Here is a 16,140-nt window from a genome sequence, read left to right on the forward strand (position 1 = left end):
GAACACTCAGTGTGAATTAGGCAAGAGACTAAGAGGGTCACTTTGCTGATCATTTAAGATGGATGCTAGTGGTAGAACTCTGAAGCTATCAGAATAGCAAGAAAATAGTCTGGGGGAGGAGTAGAAGAAAACTTTTCCGAAGTATGGTTGCAGAAATGGCTTGAGAAGACAACCAATTGTCTGTGCTGAACTCCAGCAAAAAAAAAAAAAACAAAAAAACAATAGGGACAAAATAGGGGCAAGCATATTCTTTTGTCTGGATATGCATTGAGATAGCATCGCAGTAATCTCCACTTATTTTCACATAGAACCATAGAGTCACTAAGGCTGGAAAAAACCCCTAAGATCTCCCAGCCCAACCCCCTTCCCCAGTTCCCACTGCCCACATCCCTCAGTGCCACATCCCCACAGCTCTGAACACCTGCAGGGATGGTGACTCCACCATTCCCTGGGCAGCTGTGCCAACGGCTGTCAGGATGCGGAGAAACAGTTCTCCAAGATGAGAATGCTAATCCGTTCAGGAACGTTAATTCAGATAAACCTAGAAAATTGGGTTTAGTTGGGTTTAGTTTTTATCTTTCCCCAGAAGTCAGGTCGAAGACTTAACAAAAAACAAGAAACCCACACACTTCTTTAAAAAGTACACTTTCAGAAACTTCTGTAAGAAGCAGTACATAAAAATGTCCACATTTAAGAAAACAGTATGAGACTGGAAGATGCTCATAAATATTAGCAAATAAAAATGGCGGTCAGTGTGACTGCAGATAAGCAATCAGTAGGTTTACTACCTCAGCAGGCAAGAGGGAACTGTGTCAGCCTTTTTTCCCCACATTGAGAAGCTTTCAGGAAACGAGATGATTTTAAATGAGATTATGTATTCTGTGAAGGAGAGGAACGTTCTGACAGATTGAATCCAGAGCAGTTCCAAAAGCAGCGACTATGGCAGCATTCAGAGTTTAGCCTAGTTTAACACGGTGTTATAGCAACTGTGCAGAGCTGCTTCTGCAGATTGTGTTAAACTAAGCTTAGCACCGCTCCTGTCACCTCACTGGAGTCACTGGTCTCAGCTGTACCGTTAATGGTGCAGCACGTACTCTGCCCACTGCAGCTCACAGACGTTCTGCAATATCTGGAAACACAGACTCGGCTTTTGTTGGCATAACCTGCCATTTATTTCAGCTTGCTCTCTGAGTATTCCTCACCTTCCAGTCCCACGTGTGTTTTTAAGTGATTATATACTCCGCTAAATACCCCCAGAACACCATATGCATACATAAACAGGTTGGTTGTGAATAGCACTGCTGGGCACAAGAGCACAGATAGAGGCATGTACCTCTGCCTACCTGAGATGGGAGTTCATCTCTGACCCAACCAAATTCTTTGGTTCAGAGAAAGCCATAAGCTAGAGTGGGGTCAGCTTTAATTTAAGCATCTCTCAAGTTCCTTTGCATACAATTTTCACTACTGCTCATCAGCCCACAGCTCATAGAATCATCAAGGTTGGAAAAGACCTCTAAGATCACCAAGCCCAACCCATCCTACCACACCCACTGAACACATCCTTCAGTGCCACATCCCTACAGCCCTTGAACACCCCCAGGGTTGGTGACCCCACCACTCCCCGGGCAGCCTGTGCCAGTGCACCACCACTCTCAGAATATTTTTTTCCTAATATCCAACCTGAACCTTCCCTGGCACAACTTGAGGCCATCACCTCTCGTCCTATCGCTGTTAGCTGGGAGCAGAGACTGACTCCCCACCACAACCTCCACTCAGGGAGCTGTAGGAAGCAATGAAGTCCCCCCTGAGCCTCCTCTTCTCCAGACCAGACCATCCCAGTTCCCTTGGTCTCTCCATATCAGACTTGTGCTCCAGACCCCTCACAGCTTTGTTGCCTCTCTCTGGACACGTGCCAGTGCCTCAATGTCTTTCTTGCGGTGAGGGGCCCAAAACTGAACACAACGCTCGAACTGTGGCCTCACCAGTGCCGAGTACAGTTAGCATATGAAGTAGTTGGAACAAAAGGGCATTTGTTAGCACAGAGAGTCTGATCTGCCCACATCTGCATCGCTTCTGCATTCTGTTGGCTGCATCGCAGTATCTTCAGGGAAGTGCTGTGCCAGGATGCCACCATGTAGAGCACAGCCTAAGGCCATTTGGCATGTATAGCAATCCAGGAACACCATGCAGGGTCAGAGCATCTGCAAGTGATGAATTCCAGAGCACTGCAGCCACTTTCACTAAGGTGTCAGCTAGTAAATATATTTATCCTCTATTGTTCAGAGACCGCTCTTGACAAACACAGTAAAGATTTAAGCCTCAGAAGGGAGCAAACCTATTCTGGTTGAAAGACCATCTTGGCCTTCGAACAAATGGGCATAAATTCATTATACATAAATTTAGTCTGGAAGTTACCAGGAAGCTTTAGGCATTAGAAGGAGTTTAAGTTCAGGATCAGCCTTGACAGCAGCTGCTGAGAGTACCCTGGTGAAGGAGGCATGGTCACAGCTGATGAAAAGATCCCTTAACAATCACAATGGAAAACTTCAGAAGAGAGCCCTGGGCTGGCTTCTGTCACCATGCTGAGAAAATGTGCACAGAGAAGGCTGAGGGCCCCCCCCCCTTCCTGGCAGTGTAAGGACTGCTGCCTTTGGGAAGGATGAGATGAGGATGTGCAAGGCACAGCAGAGCCTGGGAGGCCCCCACCAGTCCCAAGGACAAAGCAGTCAAGACAGAAGCGCTGCTTTCAAGGGCAAGGCTGCAAGACAGGGGACACAGACCCAAGGGTGAGCATCAGAGCTCCTGCAGGTGGAGGAACCAGAGCCTGCACATCCTCCACATCCCCATGGCTGGCAGCTGTGACCCCACAACCTCCTGTTATGCGGCTGTGACAAGAGGTCTGACCCTGCGAGCAACAAGGCATGAAAGCAATTTTTCTTCCTTACTCCAAGAGTGCAGCCTATTGCCAGTACTGAAGAGCCTTGGAACAGCAGTAAGGTGAAAACTGGTAACTTACAGAAAGACCAGGCTTCCTATTTGCTTTGAAACTGAAGTTTAAGCTACAGAAGGGATTTCTCCCCTTTTTATCATTAAGCCATATAGCTCTCATCTTTCTGCTAATCAAAATGCTGTGCTGATTTAACAGTGTCACTGTGTTCTGTGAAAAGCTTAAGATAGCTCTTTTATCACTAGCTAGAACAGTAGTGACTTGAAATTAGTTGTATACATGTAGGGGAAAACAGACTGCCTGTGCCTCTGCCAGAACAAACAACTCATCTTCATCTGACTGCACAGAGCCCGGGTAAGCAATCCTTAAGGAGGAAGAAGGTTGGGGATCTGAATAGCTGCAGCATGGCTGACTCAGCTTTTTGACATTCCTATTTAAAGAAAAAAAAAGTCCTGATAATCTCATCAGCTGGAAAGCAAGCCAGGTCTGCAAGGAGTAAACCTCAGCCCTATGCATGGATCCAGGACCCACTTCAGTCACAAGAGAAAGCTCAAAAGGTGAAAGTCAGGTGTGCACCCTGGGTTAGCTGCTGCATTCAGCATTGCTTTGCAAAGCATGCAGTTGTGCTGAGGAAAGGCATGCCAACACTTGGGAAAGATGAAGGTGCTACAGGGGGCAGCCTGACTTTGAACCCTGCCTGGGTTTCCTCTTACAAAGTTCATATCCTTTCCCCATCCTTATAATTCCTTCCTAAATGGAAATAAACAGAGAGGAAATCCTATACAAACACTTGTTGTCATAGAAACAGCCCCCCACCCGGGAATGCTGTGAGCCCCTGGGCTGCACCAGCATGGGGGGTGTCAAGTCAGCCAGCGCAGCCCCATGGACCCCCACAACCAGAAGTTGCACTGCAGAGATGAGATGGAGTCTGCTCTGCCCCCACACCAAGCTTTCCTGTACTCCCACCAGCTCCACGGCATCTCCAGGGTAACATTTGGAAAGGCACGCTTCGTAAATCGGGTCTGGGAGTCCAGCTTTGACAAGAACTGGGAGCACTCAGAGCCCCAAGGAAAGCCCACGCCGCCTATTATTTAACTTGACACCAACGTGCAGCGTTGGCCTCTGCCTAGAGTTACTGGCCATTATTCCCAGACGTTATTCTTTATTGCTCGAGATGCCCAGGTGCCAAACATCAGCCTGAGCACCAGCGCAGAGCTACATCCCTCCGAGGTCCACTGCATCTCTGTCCATACACAGTTCCTCACCCCATCCCTTCCCCAAACAGCCCCCCAGGTCACAGCTGGGCTCAGTGCCCGGTTTCTTGGACACCCCTTCCCACTGCAGACGGCCTCTCCCTTCCCTGTGCACTGCTCCACTTCCCAGCTCACACCTACAAAGCACTCGCTGGGTCCTTACACAGTAGTTGCCATTAAGTGAGAAACATTTGTTATCACTGCATAGCAGTCTGAATACAATGCAGAAAGTTGTTACCCGTGCGCAGCCACCAGACAGATAATGATAAATGTAATAATTATATCCTGAATACAGGTGCCATTTTCCTCACGGGAAACCTAATTCTAGTTTCTAGCAATGGACCACTGCAACACAGAAACTTCAGCAAAGCCAGCAAGCACAGCCCATTGCTAACATGGAAAGGGGTTGGCAGGACAGCAGAGTTTTAGAGCAGCTTCCCAACACATTTAAGGCCCTACAGTACATTTAAAAGCAAAGAGTTAACCAGTTCTCTGCAGGGGTTAACGTTTGTTTGTTGCATGTGGGAGCAGGGGGATTGTCACAGTGCTATTCAAGGGAAAGCACACAGATAGGTAAATACTGACATCACTTATTCCCTTCCTGCTCAGCATTCTGGAGTTCTGTTTCTCTCTCATCATCTCGTGGCTTTCATGTATCTCCATAAACCTCAGAGTAATGAGCTCACATTTATTTAGGATATATGAGGATGTTTAAAAATTAACCGCTATTATTTTGTTCCCTTTCCAAATGGGATAATTGCATTACAATGACTACTTCCGACTTACTCCAGCTATAAACATCAGTTTCCTTTTCTAATCTCAGACAGAAGTAAGAAAGGTCATCCAGCAGAGAGCGCACTGTTAATTTTGTGTCCTGCATCTCAGACTCAGCACTGGAATAGTGGAGCTCTAGCACCCAGGTGTCTCCATCAGAGGTGGTCTAAATAGGAATATTAAAGCTCCTATTAAACTCGGAGAGGGGGGGGGGGAAAAGAAGCTGAAATTAACTTACCACTTTCCAACAACAGCTCTGCTACCCAGGGCACTGCCTGAGGCCCTCTGTTAGTACCACTGACTGCAGATCCAGGTGTGATCACTTGAGGTAGAGAGCAAAGGTAATTTCCCGCCACTGAGGAGGGCTGTGCCCTCACTTGGCGTCAGGCAGCGAGAGCCACTTCTGGCTGCTCCTGAAAGGCCTATGCGTTCCTGTTGAGGGGCTGAGGGAGACAGTTTGGGATCTGCGGTGTGCTGTTCGCTTGCACACAGAGAAATATATCTTATTGTTCTGCACCACCAAGTGGTTGGATGGAGCAGGTAGAACACGGCACCTTTAGATCCAGGCCTCCTGCAGGAGCAGGGGTGGGTTCAGCAGCTGTGAGTGAGGGGGGGGGGGGTCTTTAAGTATGCAGTCAGTATTTCTGAATATCACATGAAGTGATTGTGTCAGAAGTAGGAAGCGAATGCATCTATCCATTCTTTGCTGTCAGACTTCATATCAAGGCAGAGCGAGGTCTGTTGCTGGCCAGCTTTTGCAACCCCAGATCTCCACAGAACGCAGCAGTTGACCCCAGCCCACATGCAGGACGGGGCAGGAGGAACCCACTCTGCCCCTCATGTACCACTGAAATGCAGTATCTACAATATTGATATTGGAACAGGGGAGGAAATGGCCCCTCATTCGGTTTCTGCACATATCAGTAAACTTACCAGGAAGACTCTTTGTTCAAGGACTTCAGCTTTCTGCTCTTCCCAAATCCCTGCTAGGGAGGGGAATTAATCCTACACTTCTTCTAACGTACACACCGTAAAGCTCCTTTTATCTATGGAGTAGCAGTGACCTTCTAAAACAACGCAGCTTCATTCTCAAGATATACATTATCCCCATAAACCTTTAATAAGAATGCACTCCAGCAGTATGTTACAGAGTTTTGCATCCTTCATTTGACATGTAATTTTACTTTTATATTTGACTCTAATTCACAGTGGATGGCTATTTAGTCATCACAGTCCCCTGTTGATCTATGTTTAGTGTTTTATCAGTTTGGCGTCAAACTTGTTTTAAAGAGTCACAGCGTTAATTTAGCATAGGTAAAAGTGTAAGTGGCATGGGGCTAACCCAAACAAGAACATACCGATGTACACATGCAAACAGAAATGGCCATAATAATCTGAATCACGGAGTTAAATAGGAATGTGATTATTTCAGCTAAATTCTTCAGCTGATCCCTTGAAAAATTCATCAGATATAAGAAGTTTCAGAATCAGATGGTTTGAATTTCATCCTCCATTTTTTGGTATTTTTGTGTCAGTTTTAGGAAAGAAAATGTCTCTCTTCTTCATTAGTACGCTGAAGGAAATGGAAGCATTACCTTGTATTGTGCAAAAAGATGTGACAAATGAGTCCATTTAAAGTAAAGAAGGGCCTTCCACATAGCGAAGGAAACCTCCAGATGATCATATCATCGAAGGAAGGATTGTCAGCTTTGCTGAAATGCCATTAGATGTGCAGCCATCAAAAAAGAGAAAAAAGCAAGCACGGTGTCTTTAGAGATTCACATCTGATAGGCGTTCACTCCAAGCGAGGGAGAAAAGAATGTTAATGAGCAGTCACTGTCTGAGGATCCTAAATAATGTTTTTATAAATAGCATTTCCTTAAATAATATTTTACTGAAGTCTCTTCTCAAAGCGTGTGCTTGTATGTCCCTTACAGAAAGCCACTGCCACCTGGATTCTGTGGGCCAAAGGGATGGGTCCTCACTGGGATCACAGCGTAGCATGTCCTGCCTTCATGTATTTCGCTGGGAGCCACCTGGCCAGATATCTCAGTCGACCCTTTGGTTTCTGTCTCAGTATTCAGGTCCCTACACATTTCTCAGCGTCCATCCCTATAACCGAATTCAGCCAGCGTAATTTCACACGTGTCAGGGAACTCATAATTCCCTATCACATGTGTCACTTTGACACTGTGAATCAACCTCAGAGGCCATCAAAGAAACCTCTCTGACTTGGGCCCGTTTGGGGTTGGACGTAGGCCATCCACACACAGCTTGACTGCTTATGTTTCTTTTGAAAGTGGAATTTTTAAGTCCCTCCTAAGCCCCAAGGTCAAAGCAGCAAGCATCGGTCCTGACCTGTGAGTGCTCCCTGATGGCCGAGGAAGTGAGAGGTGAAATGGAGATGGAGGCGTGCAAAAGGCTCGGAGCGTTTTTATGTATGTGCCATGCTGTTCCTGGTGTGACGCACAGTGATACAAGGGAAAGCCAGCAGGGATAAAAGCAGATGTTGAAAAACTAAACACGAACGCCTGAAATGTAAGTCAGATTCTGATTATTTAAATAAGAGCAAATTAAGAAGGAAGAACAAAGAGGAAGGGTGTTTGTCTGAAGTGCAGCGGTACCCAGAGACCTCTGCCATGATCAGAGTGACACTGTGCTGAGCGTGCCACGAAGAATTAGTAAAAGGCAGCTTGCACCAGGAGGTCTCACACACCAAATATGTAAATCAGTCAAATATGACTGTCTTCGTGTTACAGCTGATGCTGGCAAACAGAGATGAAGTGACTCATCCAGGAAGTGAACGAGTCACCATCCCTGGAAGCGTTCAAGGACTGTGGAGATGTGGCACTGAAGGACACAGTTAGCGGGCACTGTTGGTGGTAGGCTGACGATAGGGCTAGATGATCTTAGAGGTCTTTTCCAACCTTGATGATTATATGAGTCTATGACCCATGGCAGCACCACTGCATGAGATGGAGACAGAGTGATGCTGGAGTTAAGGATTTGCCAGTTTTAATCTCTGAAATGGCAGCAAATCTATAGGATCCTAAATTGTAAATGACCATTTGCAAACATCGTTTGACTCCAAAAAATGCAAGGCTTTAGTACTTGAGAATTGCTCTAAATTTAGATTGAAGGTTCTTTTTTTCTCACAAGGAGACCACCTTCACTTGCATACACTGCTAGAGACCACGATACCCGTGAGTGCCAATGTCACAGGGGCTGGAAGCTTCGTAGACTACCGCTAGTAGACCAGAGGCACCATAGCACAAAGAAATGTGACAGATTCCTTCAAAGTCTTCCCTCATTTTTGTGCCATGTGCTTATTTCCCCATTGTGTCTCAGGAGCCAGCAGTCAGCTCTTCCCAAAACCATGGCTGACAGGGCCGGATACTTTGCTCACCCTCTCCATTTCATACATAACATACTCATATGTCATTCCTGGGATTAAATCCTGGCACCATTTGGAGTTGGTGAGAGTTTTGCCAGTGATTTTCAGCACAGTGAGGATTTCATCCTTTGTTCATCCTGTGCCAGCTGGGCTAACAATGTTCAATTAGAAGCTGCTCTTTGTTCTAGTGCAATCAAGAGGATTTTTTTGCCAATGATTTGAATGAGAGTTGGATAAAGCTTATGGTTAAATCCAGTCCTTATGCGGAAATCCATGTATCCTTCAAAATTGCTTTTCTCCCAGTGAAATTAACGGGAGCTTCATGCGAACATCTAAGGGAAGATTTAGTTCCTGTTTGTAACAATATGTTACCCCCTGATACTGGGCCTGCTTTGAAATGTTTATTGTTAAATCCGTGTATTTTTGGTTATATCTCATTAAGAACATAATACAGCCTTGGAAAGTACGTTCTGAAAGGGTATTACAACAGGATTGGGATTACTGTTTGTGAGACACTTTTAACTAGGGGGAAATTTCAAATTCAATTTACAGTAATGTCAAAGCACAATTAATATATAGGCAATGATAAGGGGAACATGCAGAAGTACACATTGATAGCACTACATCAACAAATAAACTTTCAGTGCTAGTAATTAGGTACACAAGATTATTATATGTTTAATTGACTAAAGTGACAATTTGGAATTACATCTAGTCACATTTAATTGGATTTGGAATCTCTAGAGGAACGGGAACGGAAAGCAGTGTGGAGAGGCAGCCATAAAAGCAAACTGATTTTCTAAAGTCTCTTAAGACTCTGCATTAATATCCAATGCACAATAGTTTTTAATATCTCTCAGTCTAGAAAGAGGAATGCAATGATTGCAACAGGCAGTGGGAGTACTAAAGCATACACAATTAGGTAGCAAGATAGCTGATTACTTTGGATTTCGGGTTTTTCTTAAGATAAAGTTTAATCAAAGGTGTACTAAGTCTGAATATGCCATACACTGATTTCCTCAGGCTGCCAAGCTATGGGGTTTTATACATCCTGATGCTATCTTATAAAAACTGTACTCACATATAAGATATCTCACCCACAAATGCTTTAAAGCAAAATATTTATCTCTTGTTGAGCAGTCATCAACTATTTTCTCAGAGTAAAATATGGAAAAAGATTTTTAAAGTGTAGGGTTGTTTGTGTGCAGACGGTTTAGCTATCCAAAAATGCTTACTAATATTTGTCTTAAAGTAGGACAAAAACTAAGAGTTATCCGTTATCTTTTGGTACAAACTTCATGTTCTATTCTTCTAGTGTTATCTCCTTTAAATATTGCTATATACATCCTTCTCTCCCCATACACTCATTTATTCTGCTTTTGTCATCAGGAGCGCCATGATTGCTGACTATATGTACTGGCTGACAGGAGGCACTGAGCAGCGTATAAGCAAGCTCATCAAACTGTATTGGCAGGTAAAAATTGATGGCTCAACGAGGAGGGAGGTGCCCATCTCACTACTAAGACCAAAATGAAGGATTACTGCTTAAAAGACTGCCGACAAAGGTAGCTCTTAGGCATATCAATCAACAGGACACCATATAGTACTATCGTATTTATAATGAAGTAGATTTTCTTGGACTAATTTTAAGGGCAAAATTCAAGGTTGTTAACCCTTGGCTCATACTTCAATTTTATGGACTGCTATAAAATTTAATTCTGGATACTGTATAGTCCCCAAAGCTATTTTTTGTGAAGTCTTCCTACCGTGGTGACACTTTCCTTTTGCAATTTGCATGATACTAATCCTCTGACACCTTTCCAAACTCTTCAACCAGGAGGAGAGGAAAAAATGACTGTAACGAATGGTCTCAGAGAAACCTCAAGTGCCCTGTGAAGGATGGCTAGGAAAGACCCCAGTTCTACAAAGATTACTTATGTGGGGAGTAGACCATTGACTTCAATGAGGCTCGCCTCTTGGGTGATAGCTATTTGAGACAGCAGTTCAGCCACATCAGCACAAGTTTAAGTTTAAGGATACCCCTCTCGCCCTGAGGAGAGCTCTCACATAGGAGGAGGCCAGGTACAAGTGACTTTGGTGACAGGGTAAGATGGTTACTAAAAACAAAGGATTTACCAGTACCAGAAATAATGTCTATCCCTTGGGACAGAATTTCAGAGTCTGACTGTGATCCTATCTTCTGGGGTTTTATTCTGTGAGTACGTTTGTGACCACAAAAGGGCTAGTCCTTGCTGTACTTTATATGAAGGGGTACAAAATATGTCTGGCATAAGCCAGGGTAATAAAGATGAGAATCTGGTCTTTTACCTTCAATCATGTGGTAAATTCTCCCTTTTAAAAACTATTATTAGTTGCATTCTTATTGGTAAAATGGAATAAATCTCAGTCTTGGGAGCTGCTGAATTTCAGTACTGCTGTGAGTGCAAAGTGCATCTCATTCAGAGAATTACCCACTGGGCTAGTGTTTGCAGTCCCTGTGAACTTTCTTATATGCTTTCCAGCAGAGAATTTCTTCTCTACAGAACAGTTTGATTTTTTTCCCACTGGGTCAGACTCGTTTAAAATCTTGAGTTCACAAACAGGTTTTATGAAAGGGTCATTTCTTCTAATGGAATATCTTTTTTTGTCTCTTAACACTGGTATCCATCGACTCCCTTTCTTGATGTCATGAACGCGAAGCTTCAAAGCATCAGCCTTTATAGAAGGAGCTGTCATAGGTCATGGCTGTCCTCTCCCTCAGGGGTTCAGACTGTCCTGCTATGTAACTGCTATGTTAGGGACAAATAAATGGCATGAAGGGCAACACTATCACAGTACCCCCGCACAGAGTCTAAACCAGAAGCTGCGGTTGGGCTAAGATGGGAATGAACCAAAGCAACAGCAGGATTACTGCATCACCATTAGCATCACCTTACAGGCAGCAAGGGCCAAAGGATTTTGGCAGTGACAGGGCTCTGTTCATCTCTGCTTCAGTTCCCAGCTCGCTGCTCATTTCTTGTGGGCCTCTCTGGACCACCGTGGAACCAAGAGGCCCTACTACAACGTATTACTACTTCTGCCTTCCTCCTGAACCTGAGCTGCTGTCACTGTCTGCAGAAGTATTGTCTGTTGAAACGTCAGTAGAGACCCAACCATTAGTTTGATCTCCCATCGTGCTTGATTTTCAGTGGGAGACAGAGATTGCTCTGCAATTTTGTGCCTTTGTGTGTATGCTTCAGCGTGGGCAAAGCTAAGGATTCAGCGGTATCTATCTGCTGACACACACGCAGTACAGGCAGCTGGGTGCCCAGTACCGCTCCCACTCAAGGTAATAACTAGTACACTTAAGGAGCGCTGTTTGTGAAGAGATATCCCCAGCGCCAGCAGCAGCCTTTTCCTTCCCAAGCCAATGAGTTCTCTGTGTTCAGCATCAGGGGTGACTTCAATGTCATTAGTGCAGAGTGACAATTACAGAGTGAGGTGTAGCACATGACGCTGCCCTGGGACTTTCCACCACAAAGAGACCAAGCAGAGGTAACATGCTTTTTCATTAATATTCTCTCTATTTCATGGTGTAAAGCTGAAAATAACTTGTCACGACTATACATGCTCATGTGCCTTTGTAACCAAAGCAACAGCTATTGATGCACGCTTTTCTTTCTAGCTACTCCTCTGCCCCAGAACTCGCTCCTCACGTTGGCTCACAACCGTGAGCAGCATTTTCTGAGGAGGAAGGGAATAGATGGCGAGCAGGACTGCTTGCTTTTTTACTTGTCTGAAGAAAGATGTTTAGAAGAGATTTGTCACTCTTTGCTTTGATCAGTTGGTCATATACATAATCTTCTGGTGTGTCATGGACTACTTTTGTTTCTTTTTTTCGTTATTTTTTCACTGCTGGAAAGGGCCTCCCGTCCTCACAGGCTGCATCCTTCTTTGTTCATAGCTTCAGAACGTCACACAGACCACCCAAATCCTTCCGCTCACTTCTGGGCTGCAAAAACTTCAGGCCCAGAATTCACTTCTGCAAAGCTCCTTTTTATTTGTCCTACTTCTAAATCACTGTTTTTTCTCCCTTGATCTATTTCTCATGCTCAGAGCAGTCTTTATCTTGTATCTCCTTTGGTTTACTTCTCCCGATTTTGGTTTTATCCTTTCCTTTGAACTCATTCTATTCCTGACATCAACTGCCAAGAGCCCTCTTTCTTCAACACTTCTTAAAGCATCCCCAAATCTTTCCCTTCCTCATTGTTAACTCTTACGCATTTCTTCATCAGCAGTGATCTGTTCCACATGTCTCTGTACCTCCTCATAGACACACCACAAGGCTCGTACTGTCAGATCCTTAAGACCACGGGCTCATGTTGATGAATTACCTGACTTTCTGCATAAAAATGCCACAGAATTTCACCCTTACCTTCCTGCATCAGTGACAAGAGAGGAGAAGCTAAGGCTGTATTTGAGAATCTTATCAAATCCCCATTTAAATATTTTAATAACAGAGTATTTACCACATTCTTTCTAAATGGTGTTTTATTGTATGTCTGTAAACAGAGGAGAGGCAGGGGACAAACTGGAATCTGACTCGTCCACTCCAAATTTACAGCAATTTGTATTACATATTCACCTCTGAAGGCTCGAAGATCCTGTACTACTTGTTATCTTCTCCCTGTATATGTACCTATGGATCGTGATCAAGGCAACTTTAAATATTCTTTTTGATTAGCTTTTTGATTAGCTTTCTTTGATTATCCCCTTTAAAGTAAAACATCTATTTCTGGAACTTCTGTACAGTGATATGTAATGCCTCATGCCCTGTGTTGTTTTTGAATATTAATACCTGCCTTCCATTCTTCTCTGAGATAAAGGAATAATGCTGATGAGAGCTGAAAAAGTAATTTGCAATGGATAATATCATTCAGTAAGTTAGACCTTTTTCTCTATTCAATAAACATATTTTCAAATATTTCATTCCATGGATTGAAAATACGCTTTCCCAGTTAACATATAATCTAGTGGATGGACTTTTGTTCACAGCCCACTATGGAATATGGACTGGATGATTTCTGCATTGGCTCTTAGATTAAAAATACTGAATTAAATAGGATTCATCACATGAAATAATAATGTGCAAGTTATTAAATGTATTCTGGTAGATATTTACAGTGGTAGCAGCAAGACAAAGACCTGCTTATTGCTATTATCAGGCAATCTCCCTAGCATTTATTTTCTGCAATTGTATTCCTCAGCTGGAACAGCAACACAAACAATAGACCTGAGATATTTCATTACATAGAAAGAGTCCATCTCCAGACTGTCCAGTTTCGTTCACACCTTTGCAAATTAATTCCACTGTCTAAAAACTGTGCCATATACCCTGGATGTTTCATTCCACGAGTAAAAATATTTCGCTCCTATACAAGTATATAGTATACAGGATGCTACACTGCAGGTTCGTATCAAGCACCCACTATGCACTTATACGCCAAGTCGTTCCTATCCACACAGACTCCCACCAGCACTGCATATGCTGCAGAAACTGCAGAATCTCCAGAAGGCATTTCAAGCTTGTAGGTTCATATCTATACACCTCCACGACCATCTGTACTAAAAGTCTCAATTCTATAACGTGTATTCGCTTCAGCTCAAAGGAAGTCCTTTAATTTGCTTTGCAGCAACTTGGATTTGGTTGTCTTTTATAAAGAGACGCAAAACCTCAGCGTTTTGGCCAAGATTGCAGCTATCATCAGGCTGCTCTTAGCACACTGACAATACTGGAGCTGTGCCTCCTCCACACACCTCACAAGCCCATCTTTCTGAGAGTATTTCTGTCAGCTGAACTCAACGTCACAGAGAAAGCCTCCAGCAGCACATGCAGCAGCTGACATGGAGGCTTCAGAATTAAGACATCTGCTTTTCCCTCTTGTTGCTGTTATGAACGTCGGGTGTTTCCAGTTCAAAAACCTGGGCTGCTGCTGTTGCAAGCACAGAGCAACACGCAGATCACACAGGAAAGCAAACGATAAATAAAGCACTTGGCCCCGTGAGGTGGCTGAACACCTACACTGCGGCAATGGATGCTGTCAGCTTCTGGAGACCTCAGCTTTATCTCACACCTTGCAGGGTGACAACCCAGACAAGAACACTAAGAGAGGAAAGCTCACGGTAGCCAGCACCTCCTCCCCAGCAGTCAGCTGTCCTTGTGCTCACGCCTGACCCACGCTGCTCTGGAGCATCAGGTTTGCAGGCTGGCACAGGCAGGGGATGTTCTGCAGTCCTCCTGATGGGATGACTGATAGGAGCTGACAGGCAGCCTCCCCGGGCAGCCCGGCCATCATATCACTGAGAAAACGTATTTCTCGTTACTTCTCGAGGCTATCTCAGCAGATCATGCTGTGTCACACTTTGCTGCAGAAAAGCTCCTTCTTTAATCAAATCAGGGGAAAAAATCCCATTGAGGTCAATGCCTACTATTAGGCAGTAAGTACAGGAAATGCCTGATTTGCCTAAGTCTCTATTATCCCAGAGCTTTGTGCACTTTGTTGTTGCTTTAAGAATTAATTTTGAATTTTGTCATGTCTCTTTATAAAAATCAGCAAGTGATCCTCCCTCTTCTGTCTCCCTGGCTGTTTCGAAGGACAACATTTGCCTTAAATCATCAAGCTCACCGTTGTCTGGTAGAAAATTGGGATGTAATGGTTTTCCTCACCTTGCACATTAGAAGAACAAAAAGATTTTGGCCCATAAGCAGGAAGATCAGTTTGTTCTTAACATGCTGCGGTGGTATCCAGATGTCCCAAGTGCAGCTCCTGACCACTTCATGGATGCCCTATGTTCCCTTTGCATTGTGACTGAAAGGACTTGCTAAAATTAAAACTGTTAAGATTTTTCTGGGCATGCATTCTCTGTATATGCCATTTCAGGGATTCAGATCATTCTGGCTTTGGAGTACACTGCTAGTAAGACATAACTCCCAAGCTGCAAAAATCAGCTCCATTGTATCCTCAGGTACACAAGCTAAAATATGAAGTAATTGAAAACTGAATTGATAAGGCATATAAAATATCATAACAGAGAGTTTCTGTCATGTTGATACTGATTTGGGAGGTTATTATTGCTGTTGCTATTGCTGATATTTCCATTCCAGGAACAATTCTATATGTACAATAGCAAGGAACTTAACTTGGTTTTTTTTTTTGTATGCTTTCTTCTTTAATAATATCTACATCCATATATTTTCTACCTGCTTCTGCTCTTCTAGTGCCAAATCCTTCATGGTAGAACAAGTGCTGTTTGAATTATATTTACAAGACAAGAGAAGTTACTAGTTTAAATGCCACAGTTATTAAAGCAGATGGATTAATTATCTCTAATTTCAGGAAAGATTTTTCTATTGAATACCAGCCGAATGTAATAGGCAATATATACCTTGCTTGTAGTTGATTGCTGTTGAAATCCCAATCTCAATCAAAATAGCAACCAATTAAAGCTTTCACTGTTAATAGAGCACCATAAATCATGCCTCAGAGATGTTCAGCAAGAGCAACCTGGCCAGCAAAGCCCCATACCACTGAAAAACCCCAAGAAGCAGCTCAAAAGTAATGTGCATACCTCACTCTATTTGTTCTGGCTTTTGCTGGGTTGCAAGGCAGAGCTTTAGGATTTACAGAGGAAACCTGAGAAATCAGTGTTGAAATCCAGCCATTTTGAGCTGTTCTCGGGCCCTTATTGTTCCTTCAAGTTGCAAAGGTCCTTAAGAAGTTACACGCTCATTA

The 16,140-nt window shown here is 43.7% G+C and overlaps 1 protein-coding gene across 3 annotated transcripts in view; it reads left to right on the forward strand.

Moving 5' to 3' along the window:
* Positions 1-16,140, forward strand: part of SPATA16 (spermatogenesis associated 16) — an 85,851-nt gene that overhangs the window by 39,197 nt on the left and 30,514 nt on the right. For all 3 annotated transcript variants that reach the window (XM_040705898.2, XM_040705897.1, XM_040705899.1), the window contains exon 5: positions 9,758-9,842. In XM_040705898.2, the coding sequence (XP_040561832.1) occupies positions 9,758-9,842 (85 nt within the window). The remainder of the gene's footprint in view (positions 1-9,757; positions 9,843-16,140) is intronic.

This window comes from Gallus gallus, chromosome 9 (assembly GCF_016699485.2).
Source record: "Gallus gallus isolate bGalGal1 chromosome 9, bGalGal1.mat.broiler.GRCg7b, whole genome shotgun sequence".
In the NCBI taxonomy this organism is placed as follows: Eukaryota; Metazoa; Chordata; class Aves; order Galliformes; family Phasianidae; genus Gallus; species Gallus gallus.